Source organism: Diuraphis noxia, unplaced genomic scaffold (genome assembly GCF_037042655.1).
Source record: "Diuraphis noxia isolate RWA-SAM2 unplaced genomic scaffold, SU_Dnox_SAM2 contig0006, whole genome shotgun sequence".
NCBI classification, from domain to species: Eukaryota; Metazoa; Arthropoda; class Insecta; order Hemiptera; family Aphididae; genus Diuraphis; species Diuraphis noxia.
The window spans coordinates 3,032,072-3,046,416 of record NW_028301716.1 but is presented as its reverse complement, the minus strand read 5'-3'; the positions used below and the strand labels follow the sequence as shown (position 1 = coordinate 3,046,416).

The 14,345-nt window shown below is 35.1% G+C and overlaps 4 protein-coding genes and 1 pseudogene across 4 annotated transcripts; 4 read left to right on the top strand and 1 right to left on the bottom strand.

Annotated features, from left to right (window-relative positions):
• The first annotated feature begins 986 nt into the window (after nt 1-986).
• On the top strand, nt 987-1,648 carry LOC149054592 (uncharacterized). The gene is made up of 3 exons (XM_089230061.1): nt 987-1,115; nt 1,181-1,377; nt 1,492-1,648. The coding sequence occupies exons 1-3, from the start codon at nt 1,107-1,109 to the stop codon at nt 1,646-1,648; spliced, it is 363 nt and encodes a 120-aa protein (XP_089086187.1). The 5' UTR covers nt 987-1,106.
• Nucleotides 1,649-1,728: 80 nt separating this feature from the next.
• Nucleotides 1,729-3,172, bottom strand: LOC149054591 (baculoviral IAP repeat-containing protein 7-B-like). The gene is made up of 2 exons (XM_089230204.1): nt 2,784-3,172; nt 1,729-2,026 (listed from the first exon to the last, which is right to left on the bottom strand). The coding sequence occupies exons 1-2, from the start codon at nt 3,086-3,088 to the stop codon at nt 1,729-1,731; spliced, it is 603 nt and encodes a 200-aa protein (XP_089086330.1). The 5' UTR covers nt 3,089-3,172.
• Nucleotides 3,173-5,340: 2,168 nt separating this feature from the next.
• Nucleotides 5,341-6,380, top strand: LOC149054590 (uncharacterized; annotated as a pseudogene).
• An 827-nt stretch (nt 6,381-7,207) lies between these two features.
• Nucleotides 7,208-8,051, top strand: LOC149054589 (uncharacterized). The gene has a single exon (XM_089230095.1). It carries the CDS (start codon nt 7,226-7,228, stop codon nt 7,889-7,891), a length of 666 nt encoding a protein of 221 aa, XP_089086221.1. The 5' UTR covers nt 7,208-7,225; the 3' UTR covers nt 7,892-8,051.
• Nucleotides 8,052-9,291: 1,240 nt separating this feature from the next.
• Nucleotides 9,292-14,064, top strand: LOC107171075 (uncharacterized). Its single transcript, XM_015521305.2, has one exon. It carries the CDS (start codon nt 9,292-9,294, stop codon nt 14,062-14,064), a length of 4,773 nt encoding a protein of 1,590 aa, XP_015376791.2.
• Nucleotides 14,065-14,345: the final 281 nt, after the last annotated feature.

Genomic DNA, 14,345 nt, shown 5'->3' with positions numbered 1-14,345 from the left:
GCTGCTGGTGAACTGATGATTTTATGTTTAAAAATTCGGTGTTTTATACTAAAGTTTAACCCTCTCTTTGAACGTTGAGTATTAGGTACCTCTCATAATCCTGAGGTGATTGTACATTATATTACTTAATACCATTCTCTTTTGTCCATGTAAGAACATGTTTGTAGTCTTTCATGCAAATTCTTATTACATTATTATATGAGAAGTATATTTGAATATATACATTCTAATTTACTTTAAATTATATTTGATATTTTAACCAGTTCATATAATGTCATGTTCATATATAATCATTTTTTTTTTTTTTTTGGAAATGTTTTTTCAGGTCATTGCTATTAACCTTTAACGTTTTTATATCTGAAATCCGGTTCATACTAATTATTTTTTTGATTCTAATAAATGTTAATATTATATATATATATATATATTATACTATTATTATTGTTCATATTATTAAAAATGTTTGTTGAAAAGTCTTTTGAGGTCATTAACGTTGTTATATCAAATCTGATTTTCAAGGCGGGTGATTATTTTAGATCCTGTTTCTTTAATAATTCATATAATGCCACTTGTGTTCATGTAAAACAAGTTTGTAGAAAGGTTTTTCAAGTCATTGCTATTAACATTAGCATTTTACATATAAAATTATTGTGGTAGTGGCTAATATCTGTGTATAAAAAGCCAGTGTAAAACCATTAACGTTCATCAGTCTCAAGATTTCAATTCAGTCCTCAACACAGTCTACAACGCAGCTCAAAAAATGTCTTATAGAACATCAATTATTTCTTCAGAATCAGAGGTAAGTAAAGTTTTTTTAAAAACCAAATAACAAATTGGAGGTCAGTCGTAACACTACTCAACGTTATGGTTATAATTATTAAGAAACATAAAAAATAAAATATGTTTCTTTTAGATATCGGTTATAAAATCACTTGTACATTTTTTAAATAAAAAAAAAATATTATTTTTATGATCCATATAATGAACATTTCAGTGAATCCGTTGACTCTAAAGCTAAACCGTTAGCATCAACATCTAAAACAAAAACCACTTTAAAACGTGGTGTTGAGAAGACGAATGAAAAAAAATCTACAAATAAGAAGCAGATGAAAATGGTTAGTTAAATTATTTTTTATTATAAATAAAATATATATATATAAATTATATTTTTCATTTATAGAATGCATCATACAGAGACAATGTTGGTGATCGTTTAAGATCAGAAGAATATGATGAGGAAGTTTTCAATTCGCTAACTTTTCGACAAGGTGACGGTTTAATTACGATAAAAACTACATTTGAGGAGAAGCCAACAGATTACTGGGTGATAACACATTATAAATGTTCAAATATTGAAAATGTTCCGGTTAAGGATAGGTAAATAATTTATAATTAATTTACTTTTTTTAAACTATTGTTAATCTTTTTCAATAGGTATTTTTATTATCACTTCATTTCATGATTTTAAAAAAAAAATAAATATAATTATAGGTGGAAGTTTAGTGAAGCTGGTGTTAAGTTGTATACAAGCGAAAAGTCAAAAGACCAGACATTGAATGTAAGCTTGAATCAGACCATGCAGTCAATATTTGACACGATGCTACAAGACCCAGGACGTCGTACAATCAAAAGTAAAATAATAGGCTAATTATTATATGTTTATTTTTTAAAAAAATGGATTTTTTATTGAATAAACAATACAATATATTATATAAATATTTATTTATTTTATACTATTAAATCCTGAAGTATTAAGTCTGACATTGTATTAAAATGGTATTGTAATATTTCATATAGGAATGATGTGTCATCGTTTTGCAGATGAGTGTAATAACTAAAATCATAGTTTTGTATATACTGGTTTGTGAATTCATTTCTCTGACAACTGATAGGAAGACCACGGACGTCGTTTTTTATTAGATCGTAAGCTGTGTTAAATGTAGCTTGGTAACTTGGTAGACGTTTCTGTTTTTCTGCAATGTAGAGGTCTACACAATGTTGAAGCTGTTTAAGTCTACATAAATCTATATGTGATAAAGTGATATAATCATCATTGATATGTAAAATAATTGAACTCTGCTTAACATTAGTTGAATATGTGAAGTTATCAGATATTTTTGATCGTCTACATCTGGTGTGTAAATTATTAGTAATTGAAATGTAATTAGATTCAGACATGAGTGTAAACTATTGTTCTAAGTTTAAAGTAATTATCTTCTTTGATAATTTACATTCTAATAACACAATAATCGAAATTTGTTTATTAATTAATAAACCGACTGTAACGCTCTTCTTACTATACGGACGAATGTCGAAGGTTGATTTTGATACGATTATAGGTAGAACCATGATGAATAATATTTATAATAATGTTTCAGACTATCAATATGAAAAAATCTAGTATAATGTAACTGATGGAACATATACTTTGAACTGAGGTTTTTTTTCATCAGTAAACATATTATATACTAAATCTGTTGCGAAAAAAGAAAATGGTAAAAAAATGTGAACGTACAGTTCAGTAGATTAGTGTGTAGTGAAGGGAGTAGAGGGAATTATTTATTAAATTAACTTAACGCACTAATCCACTGAATTATACGTCCACGAGATATTAGATTAAAAACTAACACATATAAGTTGTTTCTAATATTTTTTTTATTTATTACAACATATAATGAAAGAACATGATTTAGCAAACGGTGTCGTAGGACCTAGTTTCACAATTACAAATATATTCATTGTTACAATATTTACTTAACACTTTTTGAACAAACTGATTTCCCTTCATTAATAATACATATATACACTTTGGATTATATCTGCAATGTTCAATCCAAACGTCATCTTCTCGTATCCAATTATGAAGAATAAGTCCACAGCAAAAGCATTCGACGATATCTTCTACTCCTGTATATTTTAACCCACATTCAGCTAGAGCATATTTATTTTGAAAACAATTTAAAGGAAAATGTTCGAAAGATCTTAATCTTGAATAAATTGAAGTATATCCTGGATGGGTTGGAACTGAATTATTTCGTATACGATGAACTAATGATTGAAAATCGCTTGTAAGTTTTGGTAAATTCATTTCTTTAATTAATTTAAATAATAACTTGAAAAAACACAACTCGAATACACGACGGATCAGCAGTAACTAAATGTAAAATTATTAACTTGCAACTAAATAGTAGAAATTAAATATATAAATTTTTAAAAATTAGAACAGTGTAACCAACATGATTAAAAACATAAAAACAATCTCCCTGTAATTTTTATAAAAATTAGCGATATTTGATTGAAAAAATTAAAAAAAAACGGAAAAAATAGTTGATACGGTAAATATTTTTGTGTAAAGGGCAAATAGGTGGACAATCTTGTGTAATCACCGTATTGTGTTACGCGGTAAATCAGTGTGCTCCAAGGGGGAATTTTCCCCTTGAAAAAAAAATTTTACCGTGGAAAAGCTGGCTGTGAACATACAAATATATACTACTATGGTATAAAGGACATATAAAAAAAAACATAGATAGTTAAATATTGTATAAAGAAAAAAGTGGTAGGCATAAGTGATAATAGAGTAGTACGCAATTAGTGAAATTAGGTATAGATATAAGTAGTAAATAAGTGAAGAAATGGAATAATAGTAAAAAGAAGATATTTGCATAAATAAATAGGTATAAACCCACAATAGTAATAAGAAAATGTACTATTATAGATTAATGATCGTAATGGCAGCCCACGGGGACTCAGACATTCCGGACGAGTCAAGTGTGCGAACTAAAATATATTATAAATACACGGCGGGTAACGTAGTTATCAAAAATGTGACGGAAACTCAACATAATGATATATTAATACCTTATATGTATGGACGGAGGTGTAACTTAAACAAGTTGCGAATTAAGTGTACTACGTCAAGTGGCGATGACATGGAAGTAGGAGTAAGAGATCACCCAAGAATGATGGTGCTAGAAAGGAAGTGTGTATTGGTTATAATGAGTTTAGATGGTAAAGAGGATACGACCGTTATTGCTAATAACCTTTACTTAATGCACCACATATTGGATTTGGAACCGGTAATGGAAATACAGACTACGGAAGCAACAGAAGTGGCACAAGGGGGAACTGAAGTGAAGAAGAGATTCCTACCTGATAGTTTGAACTCTACCACCGCTACGAATAATATGAATGAAACAGCAAGGACAGAATCAATCATCAATTCGAAATTATCAATAGCTGAAGCAACGAGATCAGTTAATGGAACGAGTTTGGTTAAGCAAGACAACGAGACGACCACTACTATGACGACACGAACGGATAATGCCACTAAACTTACGACCGATAATCCACCCACAACTAGAGTAAAGAGGGGGACCACGCAATATACGCCAAGTTTTATGATCAAGGTACCACAAAGAACCACGGACGCTGGACAGAACAGTCACAAACATACTAAATTTTACAACGCATCTGATGATGAAATAATTAATAAATTGAATATGGACGACAACGGTATCAATAACACGAATAGTATATTCGAAACTGTGTATACAGAGAAGGAAAAGAGTGATAAAAAGGCAAAAACTAATGGGAATATAAATCTTTTAAACTACATGGTCTACGTTTTAACAGGATCATTGTCAATGATGACTATATTATTAGCTCTTTTTATTAAATGTAATTATAGATGTGTACATAAAAGTAGGTACAGATATATGGTACAAACGCTAAGTGAAGGTCAGGAAATGAGACAAACAGAATGCTGAATAAAATATGAAAGTAACACGAAAGATAGTATAATATAAGAAATAAACTATAAGTTAATCACGTAGATAAATAAATTAACAAAGGAAGTAGAATTAGTAAATATTGATAGAGATGTACAATAGGTACGCTGTAGGAAGTAATTGATTAAGTAGGAAAAAAAAAAGTAATAAAGTAAATAAATGAATAAATAATAATGGCGGGAATATAGGAATTAATTAAGTTACTAAATATAAGGTATATGTATACTAACATGTACTAATAAGTATATTATTACGTAGGTTAACACTAGTGACAATGAGTTAAGGACAACTTCCGTATACCATCGAAGAATTTAAAAATCAAACAACAATGTTTTGCGAAAATCGAGGGAGAGTTAGAATCGAAGGGGCTATGTGGGAGTTCGTAACATATGTACCATTAGAAAATTACGATGCTAGGCATGATAAACTTTATAATGAAATTATATCAATGACCAGCCATTGCAAGGATAAGCTGATGGAATATGAAATCTGTTCACGGTTTGATAATATATTGAAAACGATGTTCAAAGATATCTCTATACAACGAGAGCAAATGTATGAATCTATAGGCAGATATGTGTCCGATAGCAAGGGGGAGTCGACTACGAAAGGTCATAGGGCTAAGCGAGGTTTAGTAAACTTTATAGGATCGGCTATGAAAACGTTATTCGGAGTATGCGATGACGACTGTACGAAGGAAACAACCGAACACATAGGTCAGATAGAACATAGTAATGAGAATATGATCCATATACTTAAAAATCAAACGACAGTAGTGAAATCAGCCATAATAGGTGTAAGTACGGCTGCCGTCGAAATAAATAAATTATATGGGGAGTTAGAAGAAAAACAAGGGATGTTATATAAAAAGATTAGCGAATTAGCAAACAATACACACACACTAGAAACTCTGATTCTCACCAATAGAATACATAGTAGTTTCACGGCATTACTAACACAATACGCATACGAAACCACCACGATCAGTGCGATTATAAACGCAGCTAGAACGGGGGTACTTCATCCGTCGCTTATAACGCCACGGGAACTTGCAAAACATCTAACTGAAATTAAGTTAGTTTTACCACTCAATTTTAATTTACCAATGGGTACAAAACCGAGCGAGATATATGAACTAAGCAAAATTACTAAAATGGCAGTTTTTTATAGCGGTAATCAAATAGTTTTTCTAATTAGAATACCTTTGATCACGGAAATAGAATTAACATTATACAGGATTTTACCTATACCACACCCGATAGAAACACAATTAAACGGAAATATAGATTATAAACACAGTATCATTCTAAAACCAGAATTCCAATACATCGGTATTACTAGAAATCGTAGGCAATACACCACGTTTACGGAAACGCAATTACTTCAATGTAAGGAAACCGAAGTTTTTACAATTTGTCCAGAATTTCAACCTATTCAACATGAGTCGGAAAACCAACCATGTGAAATAACGTTATTTAAAAATCCGGATACTCTACCAAGCTCATGCGAGGCAGGTATTATCATATTATCTAAAAATATATTTCATAAATTAAAATATGCAAATGCATGGATCTATACAACTAGTGGGGAAACCTTAACAATAACATGCCAAGGAAATAGAGAACCATATATAGTAAAGCTAAAACATCAGGGGCTAATCAAACTAAATCAAGACTGTAGGGCATATGCAGAAGATATCATATTGAATCCAACGAGAGACATTAAATCTAAATACTACGTTAACTTTATACCACGAGTAGGGGAAGGAAAATTGGTAGCAACGCTTCCTAGGCAAATTAAAAACTTGAATCTACCTAATATAAATACCAGACATGATTCACATCAATTAGATAACGTAAATGATTTAACACATTCTTTAGACGACGTACAAAGTATGATCGATGACGAAATATTTAGGCAATCGGGACATGTGATCGATAATGAAAATAATAGTTACTTGATATATATAATAATAGGATTGATGACCTTTGCGACAATACTATTGTTATTTATATATATAACATATAAGTGTAGATTAAACACTTGGGAACCGATTAAACCACGATATAATATAACCCCACACCCTATACCAGCAAGACGAAGTACATTTTATGTTGATACACCGATAATTGCGGAAGAAAATCCTAAAAGTCCACTACTGGGGGATACACCGGACAGATTGTCCTTATCTCCACCAAGAATAAAAGATTAAATTACTGTAAGGGAAATGTAAAATAATTAATATTAGAAAGTAATAAAATTTAAAAAAAAAAAATATATAAAAATAATAATTAAGTATAATTCGTAAATAAGATATAAGTATAATATAATAAAGTATAGTATAAAATAGGGGTTAAAAATAGATTTAAAACTATACATATTAAAAGTAATGACCTATTAAATTAATCAACAGAAAAGAAACACACAAGTTTGTCATCATGGATTTTGAATTTTCGATGATAAATAGGACTGATATGGTTCTGATATCCGGGGCCATATCCAATAGTTTGGACAGATACAAAATAAGGAAATTGGAGGGAAGACCGTTAATACTACCAACCAACACGGCGGTCAGACCTATATTGGACCGAGAGGTTGTGGTAGTAAGAAAAGAAATTAAACGTATTTTTAGATGTAAGGAAGTGTTGAGAGATACTTGTTTAGGACAGTTAGAGTTAAGTTTAAACACAGAATTAAATAATTTAGATAAGGAATATATAGAGGAATATTTAGCACATGGAGATAAAATTAATATAATCGTACTATGGAACGGACATTCGGATGTAAGAGTATTACATAAATTAAAAATAGACCAGATTCCAGTTCTTAACATTACTTGTTACGACACGAGGTTCGACCAAAATTTCAGTATAAGGTTAGAAAAACTAGCAAATAAAGAGATAATATTCGAAACCGATATCGGAAAGTTCGATAAAATAGGGAGATTACTGAACCTCCAAGAAACACATGATGTAGTTTGTAAAAAGACACATAATATAACACATGCCCATGATCCTCGGACTGATGTACAATTTACAAAATGTATATTTGACCACGTGATAAGAAAAATGGGGTATGATAATTTAATTAAACATTTTAGATAACTATAGGTAAAGAATAGAAAACTATGGATGGACCGCTACGACTTGAGACCTATGCAAAAGAGTCGTAACGGATATGTCCATAGGTTGGAATAGATAAAGAACACCGGAAAAACCGGATAGTACCTATAAACTAGAATATATATATATATACACTTATAACGTATAGAATGTATGGTTAAGGGAATTAAATTAAAGGGATAAGTTAGTTAGAGGCACTTTATTAATATTGTTATTGTTGCATAAATATACAACATACTGAGTCGACCCAGTCATGTACATATATACATTATCTGTTTGGTGGGGTCGTTATCCGCCTAGCCCAAAGGTCAACGCCGCGCTGTACGGCGATCAAGTATACTATATTAATATACAAAAAACCAGTGTGTATACGGCGTCCGAGCTTGTGACTGGCGTATGCTATTAAGCCGTGGTCGCCGCTTGACGATAAGTTCATTTTGTATATTCCGCCTTCTTGTGTGGTTTTCATTTTTTTTTACGCATTGTTACGTCGATTAGTGCGCGCGGTTTCGCCGTCCTGAACCCGACCATTAAGTTCGTGCGGTTTCGCCGTCTTAAACATAACCTACCATAATCAACGACTCAAGTCGCCAGGTCCCGGTCACCGTCCATACCCAGCAACTCAAGTCTCCAGGTCCCGGTCATATCGTGTTTTGCATTGTCACGCTGTCGTGAGTTATTTGTCCATTTATTTGTATTATTATTTAAATTTTGTTGTAAAATATTAAGCTCATGATAGTGACATATTGGTTAATTATTTTTACCTGCCTAATCCTCTGATTCATTACGGAACCCGCACAGCGTGTCCAATCTCCCGATTATTGTTAAAGGGATTGGTACGTGTTACATGGTCCTTCGAACCGGATGAATTAAGGGGATTAGCGCCAGTGAGCAACTTGGGTTTGAGAATATGAACATTTTCAGTTTCTTGAAATTGTCATTTTGAATTATATGTATTAGTATATTTGTAGTGTAAATCGCATTGTGGGTAATTACGGCTAAATGTGATTATGCGATATATGCTATCTTTAACGAACAGAACAAAGTTCACTTAATTGGTCATACAGTCACAATTCCTGAACGTCGTTAAAATATCATTACGCACCAAATAATAACTTTAACTATATTATATAACATATATCAACCACAGATAACGGATACTCTCGCTCTGATAAAATTAAATTGGTCTATTTGGAAGGCCGCCCGTGTTACCTGCTAATTAGACGGGTCGTATCGTGTATGCCACCGAATTAATTTGTCCGTAATTAATCTTAATACTAATTGATCTCTGTACTAATCGATTAATAATCATACACTATTGTATTGTAAGTGACCCGCTTCTGGTCTTTTACGATTATACCCCTTGTGTTAATATACCTATAATGCCGCCGTCTGTGGGTGACATCGAGCGTGCTGAACGATCTTTAAAGCGTAGCATTGTTAAAAGAGATTGCACTGTTGAACAGTTTAGAACACTCATGAAATTAAGTGAGAACATTGAATCTGATTCCGATCAAAAGACGCTTTTTCGGGTCCGATTTGGTGACCTCGACAGCCTGTTAGCCAATTTCCATACCGATCAGGACGATATTCTTGACCAATTAATTATCCTATCGCGCGAGGAAGAATTTGTCAAGTCACATGCGTCTATTGAAGCAATTATATTGGACAATTTTTATAAGGTGCGAGCTGTTGCAGCTAACCATCACTTAGATGCTGATCGAAGTGTTCAAAATGTCTCGTCACGGAGCACACGTAGCAATATTCAATTACCGAAAATTCTATTGCCACAATTTAATGGTGATCTCCAGCAATGGTGTTCTTACCGTGACACGTTCACGTCTTTAGTTCATGAAAACGATGAATTGTCTGACATAGAAAGATTTCATTATCTGTTATCATCTTTATCGGGTCAGGCATTACCTATTGTACGTTCGATACCCTTCACGGAGGTCAATTATATGGTTGCATGGGAGGCATTGCATACTCGTTTTGACAACAAACGATTATTAGTAAATTATCATCTGGACGCTATGTTTGCCTTTTGTCCGCTCACCAGTGAATCAGTATCAGGTTTAAAACGGTTTTTAGACACTTTCCAACAGAACATTTCCGCTATAAAGGCACTAGGCGTTAACGATTTGGCTGGTTTCTTACTATTTTACATAGCATCTCGGTGTCTAGATGCGCAGTCAAAACGTTTGTTTGAAGCGGAGCAACATACTAATGAGACTCCGACTATTGATATTTTATTAAAGTTTGTCAACAATCGATGCAAAATATTACAAAATTCTACATCGACATGTTTACCTAAACAAACGGAATCGAATAAAAAATTACACCATAAATCTTCATTGTTCACGTCCAACATTCCTGACCAAGGACAACAAAAATCTTGTACCATGTGTAAAGATTCTCATTTCTTATTTCAATGCTCTAAATTTAGTTCTCTACCAGTCCAACAGCGATTCAAAGCAGCACAGTCGCGTCGTCTTTGCATGAACTGTTTGAGTGCTCATCACAAAACATCCACATGTCAATCAAAACACACGTGCCGCCATTGTGCTCAAAAGCATCATACACTACTTCATCTCGATAAGTCAGTTGTAAAACCCAAATCAATTGAATCGAGTCAGGATAGTACAGTGTCCCCGTGTGTTGACAACACTTCGCCAGGGAATTCATCGAATGACGATGTCACCTTTTCAGGTACAACTTATACCTCCAGTACCGTTGTTCTTGGCACAGCAATCGTTCATATACGCAATAGCTTGGGTATGTGGTCACCTATTCGTGTACTAATCGATTCGGGGTCACAAATATCGGTCATTACGAACGCATGTGTCACCAGATTAGGCTTACCACGTCGACAATGTAAACATACAATCGTGGGATTGTCACATACACCCGTACGCGAAACAAAGGGTATAACTGCCTGTACAATAAAACCAGAGCTTTCAAATGCTCCCCTCATCTCGTGTGAACCCGTAATAATGTCAAAAATTACCGGGGCTATGCCCACCGTAAAATTAAACTCGTCTATTCGATTAATTTATAACGATATCCGTTTCGCTGATCCACAGTTTGATGTACCGGGTCCCATCGACTTTTTATTAGGTGCTGATATACACAGTATGATCTTAAAGGACGGTGGTGGAGTTATTCATACGGACGGCATACCATCAGTGTACGAAACATTGATAGGATGGATTTTATCGGGTACGTCCGTGAACAACAATACATCACAACTTACATCCCTTATGTTAACGACTGAACCGTCAATTGACCAATTGATGCAAAGTTTTTGGAGTATTGAAGAACCGTCTCCCCCTTCTGTACCGTTTACCGACGACGATATTTGCGAAGAAATATTCTCGCGTACGACGACACGTGAGGAAAATGGTCAGTATGTCGTTTCTTTTCCATTTCGGGTAAACCCCGCGGAATTGGGAGATTCGTATCACACGGCGCTTTCGCGCTTTTATAATTTGGAACGAAAACTTCAACGTGATGCTAATTTATACGACGAATATCGGAAGTTTATGGTTGAATATGAAGAGTTGGGGCATATGAAACCCGCAACAAGTAAAGGTACGTACTTCATACCACATCATGCTGTGGTAAAGTATACGGGTGACCAATTAAAGTTAAGAGTGGTTTTCGATGCGTCCGCGCACTCTACGTCACAATTGTCACTCAATGCCTTACTATACACCGGACCCAAATTACAGACGGATATTGCTGAACTATTACTTCACAGTCGTCTCTACCCGTATATGTTCACAGCCGATATATGTAAAATGTATCGGCAGATTTTGATTTCACAGCGCGATCGTCAATATCAACATATATTATGGCGTGATTCACCATCGAAGTCGCTATGTGAATATGAATTGTGTACCGTGACATACGGTGTGTCAGTATCGCCATACCAGGCTATTCGCGTGTTACATCAACTTGAGGTAGACAATGGACAACAATATCCCGCCGCAAAAAATATATTGTCTACAAAAACCTATGTTGATGATGTCATCACTGGCGCCGAGTCTATTTCAGAATTAGTTCTCGTTCAATCACAACTTCAAAAATTATTAGCTCACGGTGGATTTGTGTTAAAAAAGTGGGCAAGTAACTGTGCGGAAGTTTTAAGGTCCATTCCAGTTGAGGATAGAACAATAACATTGTCATTTGATCCCAAAGAGGAATCATCAATAAAAATATTAGGTCTACATTGGGAACCCACGTCGGATGTATTTAGCTACCATACTACTGCATCAACAAATATGTACACTAAACGGTCAATATTGTCAACCATAGCAAAACTGTACGACCCGGTCGGTGCACTCGCACCCATAACATTCTGGGCCAAGTGTTTTATGCAACAGTTATGGCAGCTTGGAGTACAATGGGACGACCCATTACCGTGTGACATCGTCGATAGTTGGCGAATATTCTCAGACGAACTTCCGTTAGTAGAAAAAATAAAAATACCACGCTATCTTCCGATAAGTGACCTTTCTTCCGTCCAATTACTCGGGTTCTCAGATGCGTCAGAAAAGGGGTACGCGGCTGTAATTTATTTACGCATTGTCCACAATGATAATCGTATCTCTGTTCATTTTCTGACGGCCAAATCAAAGGTTGCCCCCGTGAAAACGGGTAAATGTGACAGTGCGATAAGTATTCCACGACTGGAGTTATGCGGCGCACTTTTACTAGCTCAAACGATGCATCGCGTCAGTCCCATATTTATGCAATTACCAAATATAACAAAACACGCATGGACAGATTCTACCGTGGTCCTTTCGTGGTTGACTACTACGCCAACCACATTCAAAGTTTTTGTATCTAATCGACTGGCAAAAATCGCTGATTTATTACCAAGCTGCCATTGGCACTATGTTTCATCGGGGCAAAATCCAGCGGATTGCGTTTCACGTGGTCTTCTTCCGTCACAAGCAGTTTCGATGTCGTTATATTGGAACGGTCCAATATTTCTGCAATCATGTGAAAACACGTGGCCAATCGATACCTACCTAAAGTTGTCCCCGTCATCATTGCCAGAAGTAAAAAATATAGATGCCGAAATATCGGTGTTAACAACCCTATCTACACTCACAGACGACTGGGTTTCCCGATTTTCATCATTAGTCCGGTTACAAAGAACAATCTCTTATGTCCGACGTTTCATAGGGCTGCGTTTAAAGAGGTTGCCAACGCGTACAGGGACAATAACAAATACTGAACTTCATGAAGCGTTAACGTGCGCTATTCGCTCAACACAAACTATTTACTTTAAGGGTTTAGTTAAACTTATGCAGTCGAAAAACAAACCTATTGTGCCTAGATCTATTGCACAATTGGTACCCTTCGTCGATACTGAGGGAGTCATTCGAGTTAGTGGTAGATTACGGAATGCCGAAATTAACGTTCATCAACAATACCCTGTATTATTGCCGAAGAAATGTGCGTTAACTAATATTTTAATTCGGCACTTCCATCTCATGTATCTTCACGCGGGTCCGCAATTAGTGTCGTCACTGATTGCTCAAACGTATTGGATTTTGTCCAGCCGATCCGCTATACGCCATATCATATTCAAATGCGTCGTGTGTGCTCGACATCGAGCCACCGCGCCACAACCAATTATGGCCGCGTTACCGTCGTTCCGTGTTCGCCCGTGCCGTCCGTTCAGCAACGTCGGTGTCGACTTCGCTGGTCCATTCCAAGTAAAAGAATCTCGTCGTAAAAATGCTAAATCGATAAAATGTTATCTTGCGGTATTTGTATGTACTGTTATTAAATCCGTACATCTAGAAATTGTATCAGATCTATCTACAAATACTTTTATGGCTTCTTTCAATCGATTCATTTCTCGTCGGGGTATTCCATCAAATATTTATTCGGACTGCGGGACCAACTTTCAAGGCGCCAACCGAGAACTACACGAAATGTTAACGACCACAGCCAGTCGGCAAACTACACTGTTGCCGTGTAAATGGCACTTCAACCCTCCCGCGGCTCCTCACTTTGGTGGTATTTGGGAGGCTGCAGTCAAATCCGCTAAATACCACTTAAAGCGAGTTATTGGTGTCCAAACGTTTACATTCGAAGAAAATGTCTACCCTATCCACGCAAATCGAGGCCATTCTTAATTCAAGACCTCTGACCGTTTTATCGTCCGACCCAAATGATTTACGCCCACTGACACCGGGCCATTTTTTAATAGGACAACCGTTAGTAGCGTTACCATCCCGCGATTTTACATCAATACCGATAAATCGATTAACTCGCTGGGAATTGATCAGGCAATGCACCCAATCCTTTTGGAATCGGTGGTCGTCGGAATATTTATCTTCACTACAGCGACGTACAAAATGGACGCGACAACAACCAAATGTTATAGTTGGGGACATTGTAATAATAAATTTGCCTC